The sequence below is a fragment of the Eubalaena glacialis genome, chromosome 1 (genome assembly GCF_028564815.1).
Source record: "Eubalaena glacialis isolate mEubGla1 chromosome 1, mEubGla1.1.hap2.+ XY, whole genome shotgun sequence".
Classification (NCBI taxonomy): Eukaryota; Metazoa; Chordata; class Mammalia; order Artiodactyla; family Balaenidae; genus Eubalaena; species Eubalaena glacialis.
In genome coordinates this window covers 90,144,158-90,161,966 of record NC_083716.1, presented here as the reverse complement: position 1 = coordinate 90,161,966, position 17,809 = coordinate 90,144,158, and the positions used below count along the sequence as shown (strand labels likewise).

The 17,809-nt window shown below is 53.7% G+C and overlaps 1 protein-coding gene across 1 annotated transcript in view; it reads left to right on the top strand.

Annotated features, from left to right (window-relative positions):
• The first annotated feature begins 800 nt into the window (after positions 1-800).
• Positions 801-17,809, top strand: part of CAPN9 (calpain 9) — a 51,207-nt gene continuing 34,198 nt past the window's right edge. The window contains 8 exon segments of the mRNA XM_061190460.1: positions 801-858; positions 1,170-1,202; positions 1,511-1,755; positions 8,730-8,791; positions 11,579-11,611; positions 11,613-11,703; positions 13,364-13,466; positions 13,469-13,496. Coding sequence (XP_061046443.1) covers positions 801-858; positions 1,170-1,202; positions 1,511-1,755; positions 8,730-8,791; positions 11,579-11,611; positions 11,613-11,703; positions 13,364-13,466; positions 13,469-13,496 — 653 coding nt within the window.

The following is a 17,809-nucleotide window of genomic DNA, read 5'->3' as shown; positions in this document are numbered from 1 at the left end:
ATGCTGCTGCACCTGTCTCCCGGGCTGTTCTCCTTAATCACCTGGAAACAGAGCTGTCTTACAAGACGCCAGCAGCTCCACTGTCTCTGGCAGAGAATTATTCCAGAATCCTTTATGGTGTGGTCAAAGAAACATAAGAAGCCTTTACTAGAGGCGGCAAAAGAGGCTCAGGAAGGGGGCTCTGAGATCCGGTGTCTAGGGCAGGGCAGGGGATAGACAGGACAGGGAAGGGGGCACCTGCAGCTCCTGACCCGGCCCGTGGACCCTGCCGGCTGCTTTGTTCCCAGCCGCCCCTCGCAGCCCTCACAGTTGCCCGTCATCCGAGTCCCAGAGGAACCGGGGCAAAGAGGCCCTGCCCAAGGTCACCCCAGGCAAATCTGGGAGTCCAACCCAGATGCCCCCAACTTCAGTGTCTGTACATCCCTGTAGACCATATGCAGGATTCTCTCAACAGAAAGTGTGTGGAGCCAAGTGAACGTTCCTGGGAATTGGGGGTCATGTGAAAACTCATGCCACGGGCTTCTAACCACACCTATTAACTCCAGACCCCTTGACTCCACGGTGAAGCCCTTAGAAGCCTCGGGGCTTCACGCGGCGGCTCAGATTTTTATTAAACTGCTGCCCCAGAACATCATTTCTTCTCCATCGTGACAGCCTATTTGTAGAGTTTGGCAGGGCAAGGAATTTCATTAATAGATGTCTGTTTTTGCAACTGTTTTCCAAGACCAGCTGCCAGGAAAGATGGAGACAGAGGCCTCCTTGCCCTGGAGGAGGGGTGGACGTCCCCTGTGAGTGCACCCATGTCGGGGGTCAGAGCCACCCAGCTCCGGCTGGATGAAATCCAGCCCTTCTGCTTTTGTAAGTAGAGTTGGATGGGGCGCAGCCTCGCTGTTTGGTTCACACAGCATCGTGGCTGTTTTTGCTCTACAACCCAAAGCTGAGTAGCTGCCACACAGACCACATGTCCCACGAGGCCGGAAAGATTTACTATCTGGTTCTTTCCAGACAAAGTTTGCCAACCCTGCTCTAAATCAAAATGGGAGACTGTGAGAAAGCTGTCCGTGCAACATGGACTATTGTGATTCACTAAGCTCTCTGCCAGCTACAGAACTCTGCGACTCTCTGATTTAAGAGGTGATTGAAGATCACCCCGTGCCCTCTCCCCACAGCAAAGCCCGCGCTGCCTGCCACCTCCTTGACCAGTTTGGTATCTTGCGGTCTTTTGCCATAAAACCACCCTCTCTCTCCCACCGGGGTCTCCCCCGTGCACTAAGCAGAGAGCGCTGTCTCCGCCCAAACCCGGCTCAGCCTCAGAGCTCCTGCTGCGCTACAGGATCCCCTGGGAGGGCAGAGGGCTCTGTGAGAGTTTGCCATCAGGGTGCGCCCCGTTTCCGTCTAACAGGGAGGTCCCCAGGAAAGCAGGCGGAGGCCAAGGTCCACTTAGCCCAGTGCTGCCGCACTGGCTCCTTTTGACTGGCACCTGCATCTCACCTCTCCCCATCCATCACAGACCCCGAGTCCGCTGGCCCGAGGACAGCTACGCCTTTCCTCTACCGGGCCCCAGGGCCTCGGGAGCCGCCCGCCCCCAAGGATGCCCGCATCACCCACTCCTCAGGCCAGAGCTTCGAGGAGCTCAGGCGGGCGTGTCTGCAGAGGGGCGTCCTGTTTGAGGGTGCAGACTTCCCAGCCAACAGATCCTCTGTCTTCTACAGTGAGAGGCCCCAGATCCCCTTCGTGTGGAAAAGGCCGGGGTGAGTGCTGCCAGGGTGGGCGGGCAACAGACAGGGGGTGTGCAGCTCAGCAGCCCAGGAGGGGGCATCAAGGAAAGGATGGGCTGGGAGGCCTGGGCTATGCACAAACTGGACTTAGGCACATCTCCTGGGTCCCCTAGAAAGGATGCGGTTTGAAGGTAGGAATGATGCTCGGGGGGCAACTGGCTGCTCTGGGTGGTGGCCAGGGTCTGGCCTCGACGATTCCCCGCCGAGGCCCGGGACTCAGGATCGGAGAGGGTCTTGTCCGTAGCTGGTGAGTGGAAGTCAAAGCTTTATCCGGAAGTGTCAGGTGACACGTCCCACCAGAGCCCAAGGGCAAACACGCAGAAACAGGTGGGAGGTGGTTCCCTGCAATTCCCTTGCGCTAACGCTGAGACAATGCGCCCGAGGTGCTCAGGGGCTTCTGGCCAGAGCCTAGGATGCTCGGAGGGGACAGAAGCTCACTCAGCGAGCGCTCAGGCCCTGTGCGATGGACAGAAGGCGTGTGAAGCAGGGATTCTCTCCCCAAACCATCTCCCTTCCTGGAGGGCAGCCACCATCTGTGTCCCCGCAGATCCCCTGCCACCAGCAGTCTGGAGGTGATGGTCCCACGTGGCACCAGCTGGTGCCTGGGACCAGGAATCAATATTGGCCGTGCTGGATTAGTCAGGGCTCGACCTCTGACCGGGCGCCGGCTGGCTCTCCTTCCGCCAGGGAGGGTGCTGGTCTGGGCGCGGCTCCTGTGGGGACAGGATGCTGTGGGCAAGGCTAAGGGTGCCGGCCCTAAAGGGGAGACCCTGAGTGCTGGTGCCACCCTGCTGCTAACGTGACCCCTGACCGTGGTCCCAGGCCTCAGTCTTCCCACCTGTAAGGTGGGAACAATAACGACCAACGTAGGCCCGACGTCTGGCACACAGAAGTTGCTTAAGTGACGGCTGTTGTTCTGATTGCGGTTGCTATTACTGCATCATCAGCATCAGCTCTGAATCTCATCTCACCACGAGCACCACATCGACCTCACCATCTCCCTACATTCAAATAATGTCGATATTTTAAATATACAACATGTCTACTTTAAACAAACAAACACGAAAACCTCCGGCCTCTTCAGGGCGGGGCCCAAAGCACACATAAGCTGTTATTTGCACAGTGGTAAGCTCTTTTTTTAAAATTAATTAATTAATTAATCTATTTATTTATTTTGGCCGTGCCGGATCTTAGTCGCGGCGCACGGGATATTCGTTGCAGCACGCGGGCTCCTTAGTTGCGGCACGCATGCGGGATCTAGTTCCCCGAGTGCAGAGTCTTACCCACTGGACACCAGAGAAGTCCCACGCAGTGGTTAGCTCTTTTTATTGCTATTTCCCGTTGTAGACTGTGTGTGTGTGTGTGTGTGCGTGTACATCTATAGGCCATGCTGCCCTGGTTCAGGTGTAAGTCGCTTCTGGTTGTCCAGTATTTTCCTAAGTCTGACAAGGCTACCACGGAATGGCTCAGCCTTTCTTCTGAGAAATTCCAGTCACTTCCTTTCCTTCTAAGTGGTCTCCCTACTTCCAGCCGTAGCTCGTCAGGCCACCCCTACTGCCACCAGGGGCCTTGCCATCCCCTGCTCAGCGCCCTCAGTGGGCTCAGCATTAGCCAGGAGTGAGGCCCGGGCTCCCACACAGCCCCTGTCCCCAGGCTGCCCTGCATCCGCCGCCCCTCCCCGAGGCCGGACCCTCCCATCGGAACACGCTGTCGATCTGGGAGGCCCTTCTCTGCTTGGGGAATTCGGGCTCTTGCTCAAGGGCCTCGCCCACCGAGCCTTCTTGGCCCCCTGAAGAACTGTCGGCCATCCTATTTCAGCACTCATGCCGTTTTAATGTAATGACCTGCCTGTGTCCCTCCTCGGCGCCCAAGTCTTCTGAGAGGCAGGACCTCATTCATCCCATACCCCACTGCACTCTCAGCTTCCAGCACCTTCTGTCACCTTCTAAACAATGATATCAGCCAGCAGTTACGATGCCCGGCCAACACTGACTGTTCCAGGATTGTCTCATTTAATCCCACACAGTCCTAACATCCGGGTATTATCATTATCCCCGTTCTACCGAAGGAGAAGCTAGAGCCTGATGGGTGACGCGCACAGGCAGCACATGACAGAGCTGGGCACCCCCCCAGGCACTGCTCCGGAGCATCGAGTGTGCCTGGAACCCAACGTCATCACCCCCGTCCAGGAGGGCGCCCACCCTCCAGCCTACGTGGTCATCCCCTGGCTTCAGGTGTCATTCTGCCGCCTACAGCTTGCCTTCTCTTTGCCAAAGTTGAAATTGCTCCACGGTAAGAGCGTGATGTACACAGGCCAGGCTGGAGACCGTCTTTGTCCCCTCCTGGAACGAGGGCCCCCGGGACCCCCAAGGGATCCCAGTGCCCCAGACCGCAGCTCTGGGAGGTGCTCACCTTAACACTGATGTCTGCTCAGTGCCGCCCTGAATGATGGGCGAGGCTCGCACCCAAAGGCCTGACACCTCGGGCCCCTCCACGCTCCGCTTTGATGTATCATAACTGGGCAGCTGTCCTTCCTGCATTCACTTTCAGAATCCGTTCTGCCCTTTGCTTGGTCTGCGGCTGGGTTCACCCCCTCTGTCTTCATTCCCAGAAACACACTCTGCGTGTCTCCTACTCAGGGAGGGCAGGGGCTTTGTGTCCCGTCTTACACGCGTCTATGACGTCAGAAGCAAGGACCTGGGAGGGGATTGAGGTTGCTCTGGCAGGACGGAGCCCGGGGTCCCCGGGATGGGGTCAGCCAGGGCAGCAGGGCCGCGGGAAGAGTCGCGGCGTCCCTCTGGGAGCCTCCGTGGCTCGGGCGCTGTGTCTGCCTGTCTCCTCAGCCCTGACGTGCTGCGTGTCCCAGCAGCGACTGCCCGGCCATCCAGAGGGAATGTGGGGCGGGAGCTCTGCCAGCACCACCTTCTTGGCAAACACAGCTCTGCCTGGGGGCCGGGGACTGGTGCACGAGAGCAACCAGAGCCAGGAAAGTCATGGGACGTCCGGGGGTGCCGGAGAGGCACCTCGTCCCCCCGGGACCCAGGGCAAGGAGGCTCCGAGGGGGAACCTGGGCCTGGGGTTGGGGTAAGAAGGGGAGGTCGTCCAGGGGTGAGCCCGCCCCAGGCCTCGCGGGGAGGGCTGTGGATCTGGGGGGGCGTCTCCCGGCCTGATGGGGACACAGGCAGGGCGCAGTGCAGCCGAGGGCCTGCCTTCTGCGCCTGTAGCCCGAGCCCCTCAACTCACAAGCGCCTCGGCTTCCCTTTGCCCCCCGACTCCCCATCTGCCTGCTCCCATCTGCCTGCTTACATACAATTCCCTCCTGACTCCTTGGCCTCCTGAAGGCCCTGGTCCCCCCTCGAGCCTGGGCTGACGGCCCCTGGCAGCCTGCGTGCATTACGGCATGTGGCGGAGACCTCCCTGCACAGTGGCGCTCCCTTTGGGGCTGCCCTCCCCCCAGAGGCCATTGCGCTCCAGGTCCCCATTCTCCCACCCCGTGCCCCCTTCTGCCTCGACTGCCCTGGGCACACGGCCGGGATCCGCGCACAGCCGTGATCATAGGGCCCAGCCTCTCCAACCTTGTTAGAAATGCGGCTTTTCCCTTTTTAAATTAAGGACTTAATAGAGAAAAGTCTGTGTGTTTGGCTGAGCCCCTAATGAGGTACAAGGTGAACCGTACAGGCCCTGAAAGCAAATGTTCCTGGACACTTGGTCCCAAGTCCTCTAGGGAAACCACCTGCTGGTGCCCAGGCCGGCCTCCCTCCCTGGGTCCCCAAGCCACCGTCTGGGGTCACCTCAGGTCTATGGAGACCCCTCTGATCCTCCCTTCACAGGACGGTGGTTTCAGGTAACCCTCGTCCTCAAGCCCCCAGACAGCATTTCTCACGAACAAACACACCTCTGGGGCCCACACGCATATGCAGGAGTCCCAGGCATAAGCGCCACGCACGGGAGCGCACACGGGGCACACGCGTGGGCTCACGCACTCCACATGCCTACACACGTCACACATTCAGCAGAGGAGGCACCCACACCTGTCAGCACACGTGCCACGTGGCACATGGGCGTCCAACACTCCCACACAGCGCCCCTTCACACACGCACGCACAGAACCCTGTGACCGGCACAGGGCTGCACCGACGCACGGCAGCGCTGGACAGACAGAGGCATCCGTCACACGTGACAATCTCACCAGCCTATACCTGATGGCTGATTGGCATTGGCTTGATGAGAATTTCTGAGTTTTCTCTTTTTTGTATTTTTCTCCCTCAATGCACAGTTTGATGCAATTTGATAAAATTCTCCTGGACAAAAACAACCAGTTGCAAGACAAGAGCTGGGAGGCGGGGCACCTGCAGGTGCATTTGGCGGAGCTGGTGAGGCGGGCGAGGCCGCAGAAGTCGGGCCGGGGCGGACAGCAGGGAGGGGAGGAGGGGCCTTCACGCCCACAGCCCATCGTGTGCCAGGGGGCCCAGCATCTGGCCCGGGGCTGGGCAGCGGTCTGCCAACCTTCAGACTCCATTCTACACGCGCGGCTGCTCATGCAGGCCCTGGAGCAACTCCCTTGGGAGGGCCTCGGGGCCGTGCAACAGGGCTCTGGGGACTCCTGGGGTGCCCTTGCGGGCAGGGGCTCCAATACAGATTCTACCACCCGCCAAAATGTCCCCTCTGGAGGAGGGTGGGGTCTGTGTCTCACGTGACAGATAAGAACACAGCCTGGAGAAGTCCGATGGCCGGCCTGACCCGCCGATCGGGGAGGGCTGCTGCTGGGACCACTCTCACTTCCCTGGTTTGCGCCTTCCCACATGCAAACGTCCTTGGGCACTGAGGTCAGGGAGAGAGAGAGAACATGGGGGCGGGGGAATCCTCACGGGCGAGGCAGGGCACGGGCACAAAGGAGCTGCTCCTCACCTGCAGCTGCCCTTCCTGCTGTCATATGATGCCAAGACTCCCCAGATTACCTGGAAAGAGGCAGGAATTCTAGGGCTGGTGTTCAGGACGTCAGCCAGCTCTCTGCCAGGCCTGGGTTTGTCCTACATCAATGGCACAGTGCTCTTCAGAAATTCTCCTGGCTGAGTTTGCTGGGATATTTTTATTTTTTAAATTGATTTGGCTGTGTCAGGTCTTAGTTGCGGCACGCGGGATCTTCTTTGCAGCACGCAGACTTCTCTCTAGTTGAGGCGTGAGGGCACAGTAGTTGGAGTGCGTGAGCTTAGCTGCTCCGCGGCGTGTGGAATCTTAGTTCCCCGACCAGGGATCGAACCCATGTCCCCTGCGTTGGAAGGCGGATTCTTAACCACTGGACCACCAGGGAAGTCCCTGGGATATTTTTTAAACTAATAAACCCCTGGGCTGGCACATCCTGGAGGCTGCAAAGAGAGCCCCATCATTCTACACTTTAGCCTGGGAATTCCTCCTTCCTTCAAAGAAATCACCACCCTCTTCTGGCCCTTTAAGACACAGACCAGAGGAGAAGCAGGGTCCTGGGAAGCTTGTGGAAAGCAGTTAAGGACAAAGCTCTTCCCCAGGCGTCCACCCAGACCTGGTGGCGAGTGGCTGTCTCCAGCCCTCATTTCTGGAAATAGGTGGGAAAAGTCCCTCACTCACCTAACTGCATTTGGACCCAGTTAAAATGATGGGGGACTTCCCTGGTGGTGCAGTGGTTAAGAATCTGCCTGCCAATGCAGGGGACACGGGTTCGAGCCCTGGCCCGGGAAGATCCCACATGCCGCGGAGCAACTAAGCCCGTGCGCCACAACTACTGAGCCTGAGCTCTAGAGCCCACGAGCCACAACTACGGAGCCCGCGTGCCACAATTACTGAAGCCCGAGCACCTAGAGCCCGTGATCCACAACAAGAGAAGCCACCGCAATGATAAGCCCGCGCACCGCAACCAAGAGTAGCCCCCGCTCGCCGCAACCAGAGAAAGCCCACGCGCAGCAACGATGACCCAACGCAGCCAAAAATAAATAAATAAATAATGGGGCATCCGCTGTGTGCAGAACTTTCATCCACATCCCCTGATTTGCTGATTCCCCTCCCTGGACGGTCACATGATGCCTCTCAACTGCCCGCTGCCTCTGAAGCAGCCCATCCCCTGCCGTCACTCTGTCCTGGTGCTTTGTCCCTCCCCAGCTTGTACATCTGTTCAGGGGTCTGGCCCCAGTCACTCTGCAGGAACTTTCTCTCTCTTGTTCCTTAACTGTAGTCCACACCAGGAATGGAGCCTGATGCCTCAAAAAATGGAAAGAAGATATGAATTTTATATAAATGCTCTCAAAAACCTTTTGTTAATGTTTTATACATATCTCTCCATGTTTTATATATATAATTATATTACATACACTTATATTATTGTGTGTAATATATAATAAAATATATAACGCACTGTGATAAAATTATATGAGCGATATGTGCACATAATCTATAGATATATAAAAATTTTCACCTAAATGTGTAGTTAAAAAAAGAAAGAAGCTGGAGGTGGGTGAGGGGGAATTTGTGCTTAATCCCAGGGCTGTGGTGTGGGTATTACTTCACTCTAAGAGGAGGAATTTGAAGCCCACAGAGGGCACAAAGCTCATAAGTGTGGAGCTGGCATTCAAGCCTGCGGCCCCGGCTCCTAGCCCAGGGCCTGAGCGGCGATGTGAAGCCTCAGTGCGTGGTCCTCTGTGCAGCCAGGAGGGTCGGGAGTCTATCTGGCCAGAGGGTGCATGGGGGTGCTGCTCAGAAGACAGGACCTCTCCCCAGGGGTGTGACCAACCAGGGACAAACCCAGGTCTGCGAGGAATAGGGTCACGGCAGTCTCTCACCTCTTCTTGTCCCTTCTTGGGAAAAATCAAATATAGGAAAATCGCCCACTGCTCCGAGTAAGGAGAGAGCCCCTGGGCCTGCTCCATCACGCCGGCCCTCCACGCAGCGGGCCTCACTTTAATGATGCTTTCCTTCTTCCAGGAAATAGTGAAACACCCAGAATTCTTTCTTGGAGGGGCCACCAGGACAGACATCTGCCAGGGGGGAGCTTGGTAAGTGTGAGGGGATGGAGCGTGGAGAGATGGGGTTGGACAGACCATCCCATGGGGGCCAGCAGGAGTAGCACCGGGTCCCTGAGAACCCAGGGGCACAAGAGTTGGGACAACATCAATGTGACCACCCTCTGCCACCTCCCTCCCCCTCCTTCCTTCCTGGTCTCCTGGTCTGGCCCCAGCTGAATGGTACCCAGGGACTCCAAGCCCCCTGCATCATCGTTCCTCCGGCGGGTGGATTCCCCTCTGGTCCAGGCTCATAGCCCAGGAGTCTACAGAGAACAGAGATTCCCAGTGCCCTGGCCTGGCTCTCCTGCGCCGTGACCAAAGCTAACACTCACATATAGGAACTCAGCGCCTGCCAGGCATTCTCCTAAGTGCACGTTGCCTCATTTCATCTTCCCAACCACCCTTCCAATTTTACAGAAGAGAAACCAAATCTGAGGGAAGCTAAGTGACTATCCAAAATCACAGTAGTGATGGCAGAGTCAGGATCCGAACTGGCTCTTAACCATGATGCCACCCTGCCTCTCGGGGGGCTCATACTTTGGGGAAGTCCCACTCGCCGCCGAAGCAATCCAGTCTCCTTCCTGCAATTGACTTGAGAGTGTCCCCAAGCCAGTTAAACTGGGCCTCACATTTCAGGATTTAGTCCAAAATTGGGCTGGGTTTACCTTTATTCTCTCTATGTAAAAAATATAAAAAGAGAAAGAGAGAAACCTAAAAAACATACCAGTGGAGCAAACTCACTTACAGCCGAGCTACCACCACTATGGTCTAATGGTTAAAGTGGGCCGTGCTGGAACCTCCATGTTGAGTGACCAAGCTCCCCTCACACAGAACCCGGAAGCCACAAAGCTAGAGGGATGACAGCTGAAAGACAGAGATGGTGGATCATAGATAGACCACAGAGAGCTAGACGGTGGAATTATATGTTCTAGATGTAACTCTGACCTCTCAAAAAGATCGCATTCAGATCGGCATTCATTTACCGAGGTGCAGCCCCTAGGAGGGTCTCCCTGCCCCTGCTCCCACGTCTCCCTTCTCGTTTCTCCACCCGCCTCTTCCTCTGCCTGCCCTCCCCCTACGCCCCTACATTGATCTTCAATAGAAAATCATGGAACGGGTGCCTTTATTTTTCACAGTTTTGGTTTGTCACATTGGTGTAAACGTGTATGGTTGGTTGGTGGTTGATTACAAATATCATTTTGTAACACTTCCATTACATCCAATACTGTTCATAGTATACGTGTACCTTATGAAGGGTCACCATCAAATGGCCCTGCAGCCCAAAAAAAGAAGCAGAATAGGACCGCACCGTTGCCAGCCCCCCGCCCGTTAGCGCCCCCTGCGCGCAACCTTCCACCCAGCCGTCCAACAAACTGACCTGCAGGGGTGCCGTCTCCTGACCTGAGCACGGTGCTAATGTGGATGATCCCACCCATCGGTACCCACCCAACAGAGATAAAGCAATCTCGTTTTTCCCTTTGTTTCAATTGTGTAAATAACTTTGACTTCTGAACCTCCCCCTTCAAAAGCTCAGAGCAATTCGACTGAATAGACTCTCAGGCCCGCCCTGGCCACTGAGAGCTGAAAGCAGGGATGGTCACCTGGAGGGTACATGGCCAACTCTGCAGAACAAAGGGTGCTGAGAGCCTCCAGCCTCTGTCCCTTCCCCTCTGCACCTCCCCAAAGCCAGGCTCCCGGCTGCCACAGACCAGCTAATGCGTTAGGAACCGGTGGTAGGCGCCCCGCTGGCGACACCCTAGGGAAAGCCAGAAGCGGAGGGCCTCCGAAGCAGCTTTCCTGACACGAGGCCCTCTGTGAGTCTCTTGCCTGTGGACGACATCCAGGAGGGGTCATTTGACAAGGCCCGAGTCCAGCGTACACGGCGCTTCCCAGGAACGTGCGCTCTCAGGAGGCCCAGCAGAGTGTGCTGGGGTCTCGAGTTCCATTGACCGTGGCGTTATCTACAGAAAACAAACAGATGTGGGATAAACGTGGAGGTCCTGCCCTGCCACTTAACTGGATCCTTCTAGACCTCTGCTCACGCGTGTTTCATAGGCAGCATCGAAACATGGCTAGGCACAGAGGAGTGCTGGCTCCATTCTCTAGACAGGCGGATGGAGGCCGCAGGAGTCTGGCACAACATGGACCAAATATCGTCTCATGTTTGATTTCGCTTTGGAGTTTTCCTCTACATGTGTGTTAACATGAAGATGTAGTTGGGGAAATCAGTAGATCAGTCAACAGATCTTGAAAATGCAAGATAATTGAAAGCAAATACCCACAGAGCTACCATTATCTATAATTAAACTGAGTCTAGGTTGGGGGGAGGCATCGGTCCCAGAAACGCCCACCCCAGGCACTGCAGGGCGCTATCTCTGAGACCCCCCAAAGGCCGCAGGTGCTCCTGAGCTACAGCTATGCTGCGCCTGCTACCCAGTCCTGCTGATGCTACCGTCTGCAGCCTCGGCCCCCGGAAGGGATGGCTCTGGAACCTCACAGCGCCGATGTGCAAGTATGTCTGAAATCCAAGCAAGCATATCCTGTAACAATTGCCAAGACAGTGACAGTTGTTTACGACAAACTGGGCAGGAGAAGAGTCAGGAAGGGAAGCAGAAGGGAGGAAAGAGGTATTTGCTGCTATTCTGATTCTGTCCACTCTTTTAAATGCAGAAAAGATGTGGTCACATCTGGAACGCCCCACATCCCTTTCTGGCCTTGAGTTTTCCTGTTTCTTGTGAATTGGTGGCGAAAACTGATTTCTGGCTTTCATTCTGCAGGCGACCGCTGGCTGTTAGCTGCCGTGATCTCTTACGCTTAATGAAAAAGCACTGGCTAGAGTCGTCCCCCAGGACCAAAGCTTCGGCCCAGGTTACGCAGGGATATTCCACTTCCAGGTAAGGGGGAACCCTGGCCAGCGGACTGACCTCTTAGGGGCCCAGTGTGATGCCATGGGCCTCTCCAGCTGCGTGGGAGCCCTGGAAGGAAGCGCCCCTAGACCAAACTGCACTTCGTCAAGGAATAACCCCCGAAGCGTTAGGAGAGCCTTGCAGGCGTTCTGCCATGAACCCTTTCAGGGAATATGCACCGCCCCTTCTCCTCTGGGCCAGCCCAGCCCTTCCGTCTCCGCAGCCGCCATCTGAGTTCTGATTCCATCCCTTTCGCTGCTTCTCAGGAGGTAGGGCCTGGCCCTGCTGGGTGCCTGTCAGTCACCTGCTGATGTCTGGTGACAATACTGTCATCTCCCCCATAGGGAGAGGGGCACTGGAAGTGAGCCCCTCCTCCCTCTCCTCTCCTGTCCTCACCCACAGTCCTGCCCCCCGGGCTGATGGGGCCCTCTCTCTGCCACCGGCAATGCCCTCTGAGCCAGCGCTCCCTTGGAAAGCCGGCCCTGAGCGCCCCCAACCCTGGCCCCTGCCCCAGGGAGCCCGAGGCCCAGCCCGGCCAGCAAGCGCACTGCTCCACAGTGCCTCTGCCCCCAAGGAAGCCTGGGGTGACACGGGTTGGGAGGATGAAGCCCCAGGGGGAGCCCAGCTGGGGCCGGTGGCAGTGTGCCCACACGGTGCCCCCACACATAGCGCTCAGGCCCCTCACCAGGGCCCAGAGGGGGATATTCCTTAAATGCACACAACTCTGCCAGGAGAGGGCTGGCCCACTACGAGTCACCGGCCCCGAGGATGCTCGGGACGCCCAGCAGCGCTGCAAATAAATGGCACTGGGGCCACGGCCGACCCTCTCTGTCTCTGTCTTCTTCCCTTAGATCTGTCTCCCGGCCGACTGGACGACAAGGAACACGCACACGCGTGCACGCACGGAGGCACGCGAGCACTTGCACGCAGTGCACGAACACACAAGCACATGCGTGTGAGAGCGTAAGGACACTCGTGCAGCGGGGAACTCGGCTCGATGTTACGTGGCAGCCTGGATGGGAGGGGATCTGGGGGAGAATGGATACATGCATATGTATGGCTGGGTCGCTTTGCTGTGCACTTGAAACTATCATAACATTGTTAATCGGCTATACTCCAATAGAAAATTAAAATAAAAAAAAAAGAGAACACACGTGCAGGCACATATGTGCACACACACGCGCCCCTCACGTGTCGCACCTGGCACAAGCGTCCACCTGTCCCACTACAGCCTCTCTCTGTGTCTTAGAGGCCCCAGCTGCAGGTGAGGAGGGAACACCTGGGTCCGAACGTGAAACTGCGTGCAGGGAGGAGTGGAGGCCCAGCTGTGGGCAGACCAAGCCCACCCCGTCCACCCCGCCCACCCCTGTGAGAGAAGAGCTGATGCAGGGCCGTGGAGGGTCCACGGAGGACCCGTCCTGCTTGCCCCAGCCTTTCGTGGGGACACCGAGCCTTCAGCCCGTGTCACTGGTGGGCCAGCTCAGCTCCAGGTCCAGGTGGCTCCTCCCCCATGGAACCCAGGAGTGGTTTTTCCTCGACAGCAGGGCAGCGTGGTCCAGTTGAGGGGAGGAAAGCTGTCAGCACTTGCAGGGGGGGTGGGCCTCCCGAGGGCCTCCCCGCTCAGTTTCCGCCTCCACCCCGGCTATAGTTCTGGCAGCCCAGCCAGTGGCTGGACGTGGTGATCGATGACCGGCTGCCCACCTTCAGGGACCGCTTGGTCTTTCTGCACTCCGCCGACCGCAGCGAGTTCTGGAGACCTTGCTGGAGAAAGCCTACGCTAAGTGAATGCTCCCAGCTCGCCCGCAGGCCCAGGCCCAGGAAGCCCCGGCTCCACAGCCCAGGCCTTTGCCTGGAGCATCCTCAGAGAGTGAGACAGAGGGTCTGGGTGTACCGGTGTGGCTCACCGGGGCCCATCTAGCTTGGGCTCGGTCAGGGTTGGTGGTAGAAAAGGAGCAGCCAGAATAGTCTTCCTGTCATGGCGTAGGTGTGCCCATCCTCGAGCATCGTGGTGACACGTGTCCCCTTTCTTTCCCTGGCTCACGAGTCTGGCCTGTGGAGGAGCGGGGAGGGTAAGCAGTGGGAGATTCTGGCTGTGTTGATGAAACTTGGTTCTCCGGACTTCCCGTCAAGCAGTCGAAGCTCAAACACCTGGGTTATTAACCACGTGGGTATCAAGGCATTAGTTTTTCCCCCTTCAGAATATTCCTTCTTTTACTCTTTAAAAAACTGTGGTAATTTTTACCATTTTAAACTTTTTTAGGGTCGAGTTCAGTGGCATAAACACATTCACATCGCTGTGTAGCCGTCACCACCAGCCAGCTCCAGAACGGCTTCATTTTGCAAAACTGAAACTCTGCATCCATTACACACTAACTCCTCATTCCCCCTCCCCTGCCCCTGGCAGCCACCCTTCTACTTTCTGTCCCCATGGACTTGACTAGCCCAGGAACCTCATAAGCAGAATGGAGATGACCATTTTTAATCACTTGGCTGACGGCCTCAGTTCCCTCCGGCACGCTCGACTTCCAGCCACCAGCTTGTCAGTGAGAGGCCACAGCAGCCTGACTTCTGTGCTCAGATGACAGCAGAGCTACCCCAGGAGTCCCTTTCGGGCCTAGATCTTCAAGCCATGGGGAATCCTGTCCTCAGAGACAGGAACCAGGAAGGATGGTCGTGCTTCTACCTCCAGGTCAGGCTTACAAGTGGCAAAAAAATGTGAAGGCAAACTGGAGTTAGGTCAGTCCTTGAAGTCATCAGGACAGCATTAAAGCCATCAAAGAAGAACCAGAGGTGGCCGCCTCACCCCAGCCCCACCCAGGTCTGTGCAAACACCCTCAGTGCCACCAGACAGGCTTGAGGTGAGCAAAGGGGCACTGCTTACAGGCACAGCGGGGAACCTAGTATTGGCTCTCATTGAGTCCTCCCATCCAGGCGCCTGGCTGGGGGGATCCTCTCCAACGCCAGCTGGGCAGGGGGCAGCTTTATTCTCGGTGAGCCCAGCACAGGGCAATCCTCTCCCTGCAGCTGTGCAAAAGGCTTGGGCCAGGAACTCCAGCCACTGGCACTCAATGGGATATGAAGAGTAAGCCCTCTGCCTCAGAAAGGAGAGTAAAGAATAGGTTTCCTAAAAAGAAAATCTTTGGGTTTTTTTGTCATTAAAAGAGGCCAAAAGTGGTTGGGAGGACACCTCACCAAAATAGATGTACAGATGCAAATAAGCATATGGAAAGATGCTCAACAACATTTGTCATTAGGAAATTGCAAATTAAAACAACGATGAAATATCACTATGTACCTACAATACCAACTGCTGACAGGGCTGTGGAGTAAGAGGAACTCTCATGCATTGCCGGTGAGGATGCAAGGTCAGCCATTTCGGAAGACAATTTGGCAGTTCCTTACAAAACTAAACATCATCTTACCAAAAGATCCAGCAATCATACTCTTTGATAAGTGAGATCCAGAAACTGGAAGCAAACTAGATGTGCTTCAAGATGAATGGATAAACAAACTGTGGTACATTCAGGCAATGGAATATTCTTCAGTGATTAAAAAAAATGAGCTGTCAAGCATGAAAAGATATGGATGAATGTTAAATGCATATTGCTGAATGAAAGAAGCCAATCTGAAAAGGCTGCATACTAGATAATTCCAACAATATGACATTCTTGAAAAGGCAAACCTATGGAGATGGTAAAAAGATCAGTGGTAATAGAAACAGACCAATCACAAGCACTGAAATTGAAACTGTGATTAAACAACTTCCAGCAAACAAAAGCCCAGGACCAGATGGCTTCACAGGTGAATTCTATCAAACATTTAGGGAAGAGCTATCACCTATCCTTCTCAAACTCTTCCAAAATATAGCAGAGGGAGGAACACTCCCAAACTCATTCTATGAGTCCACCATCACCCTGATACCAAAACCAGACAAAATGTCACAAAAAAAGAAAACTACAGGCCAATATCACTGATGATCATAGATGCAAAAATCCTCAACAAAATACTAGCAAACAGAATCCAACAGCACATTAAAAGGATCATACACCATGATCAAGTGGGGTTTATCCCAGGAATGCAAGGATTCTTCAATATACGCAAATCAATGTGATACACCATATTAACAAATTGAAGGAGAAAAACCATATGGTCATCTCAGTAGATGCAGAAAAAGCTTTTGACAAAATTCAACATCCATTTATGATAAAAACCCTCCAGAAAGTAGGCATAGAGGGGACTTACCTCAAGATAATAAAGGCCATATATGACAAACCCACAGCCAACATCGTTCTCAATGGTGAAAAACTGAAACCGTTTCCACTAAGATCAGGAACAAGACAAGGTTGCCCACTCTCACCACTATTATTCAACATAGTTTCGGAAATTTTAGCCACAGCAATCAGAGAAGAAAAAGAAATAAAATGAATCCAAATCGCAAAAGAAGACGTAAAACTGTCATTGTTTGCAGATGACATGATACTATACATAGAGAATCCTAAAGATGTTACCAGAAAACTACGAGAGCTAATCAATGAATCTGGTAAAGTAGCAGGATACAAATTAATGCACAGAAATCTCTTGCATTCCTATACACTAATCATGAAAAATCTGAAAGAGAAATTAAGGAAACACTCCCATTTACCACTGCAACAAAAAGAATAAAATACCTAGGAATAAACCTACCTAAGGAGACAAAAGACCTGTATGCAGAAAACTGTAAGACACTGATGAAAGAAATTAAAGATGATTCAAACAGATGGAGAGATATACCACGTTCTTGGATTGGAAGAATCAACATTGTGAAAATAACTATACTGACCTCATACCGGTCAGAATGGCCATCATCAAAAAATCTACAAACAATAAATGCTGGAGACGGTGTAGAGAAAAGGGAACCCTCTTGCACTGTTGGTGGGAATGTGAATTGATACAGCCACTATGGAGAACAGTATGGCAGTTCCTCAATAAACTAAAAATAGAACTACCATACAACCCAGCAATCCCACTACTGGGCATATACCCTGAGAAAACCATAATTCAAAAAGAGTCATGTACCACAATGTCCATTGCAGCACTATTTACAATAGCCAGAACATGGAAGCAACCTTAGTGTCCATCGACAGATGAATGGATAAAGAAGATGTGGCGCATATATACAATGGAATATTACTCAGCCATAAAAAGAAATGAAATTGAGTTATTTGTAGTGAGGTGGATGGACCTAGAGTCTGTCATACAGAGTGAAGTAAGTCAGAAAGAGAAAAACAAATACCGTATGCTAACACATATATATGGAATCTAAAAAAAAAAAAAAAGGTTGTGATGAACCTAGGGGCAGGACAGGAATAAAGACGCAGATGTAGAGAATGGATTTGAGGACACGGGGAGGGGGAATGGTAAGCTGGGACGAAGTGACAGAGTGGCACAGACATATATACACTACCAAATGTAAAATAGATAGCTAGTGGGAAGCAGCCGCATAGCACAGGAGATCAGCTCGGTGCTTTGTGACCACCTAGAGGGGTGGGATAGGGAGGGTGGGAGGGAGATGCAAGAGGGAGGGGATATGGGGATATATGTATACGTATAGCTGACTCACTTTGTTATACAGCAGAAACTAACACACCATTGTAAAGCAATTATACTCCAATAAAGATGTTAAAAAAAAAAAGGAGAATCTGGCTAGAGGAAAGCTTACTTGTAGTTGGAACAAGGCAATAAGAAGAATAACTGGAATAAAGGAGTGTTTCAGACATAAAAAAAAAAAAAAGATCAGTGGTTGTTGGGGCTTTGGGGGGAAGGAAGGAGGGAAGGAAAGATGAATATGTAGAGCACAGAGGTTTTTTTTAGGGCAATGAAACTATTCTGTATGATACTGTAATGGTGAATATATGACACCATGCATTTATCAGACCCACAGAACTTTACAGCACAAAGAGTGAACCTTAATATATATGAACTTAAAAATCATCTAGGAGGATAAAGGAACCCCAGTATGAAAAGCAGCCTGTGACAAAACAATCTAATAGTATTACAAATGTATGAAACAAACTCATTGAAGGTGTAGGCGAGAAAGGCGCTGACCTAAGTAACT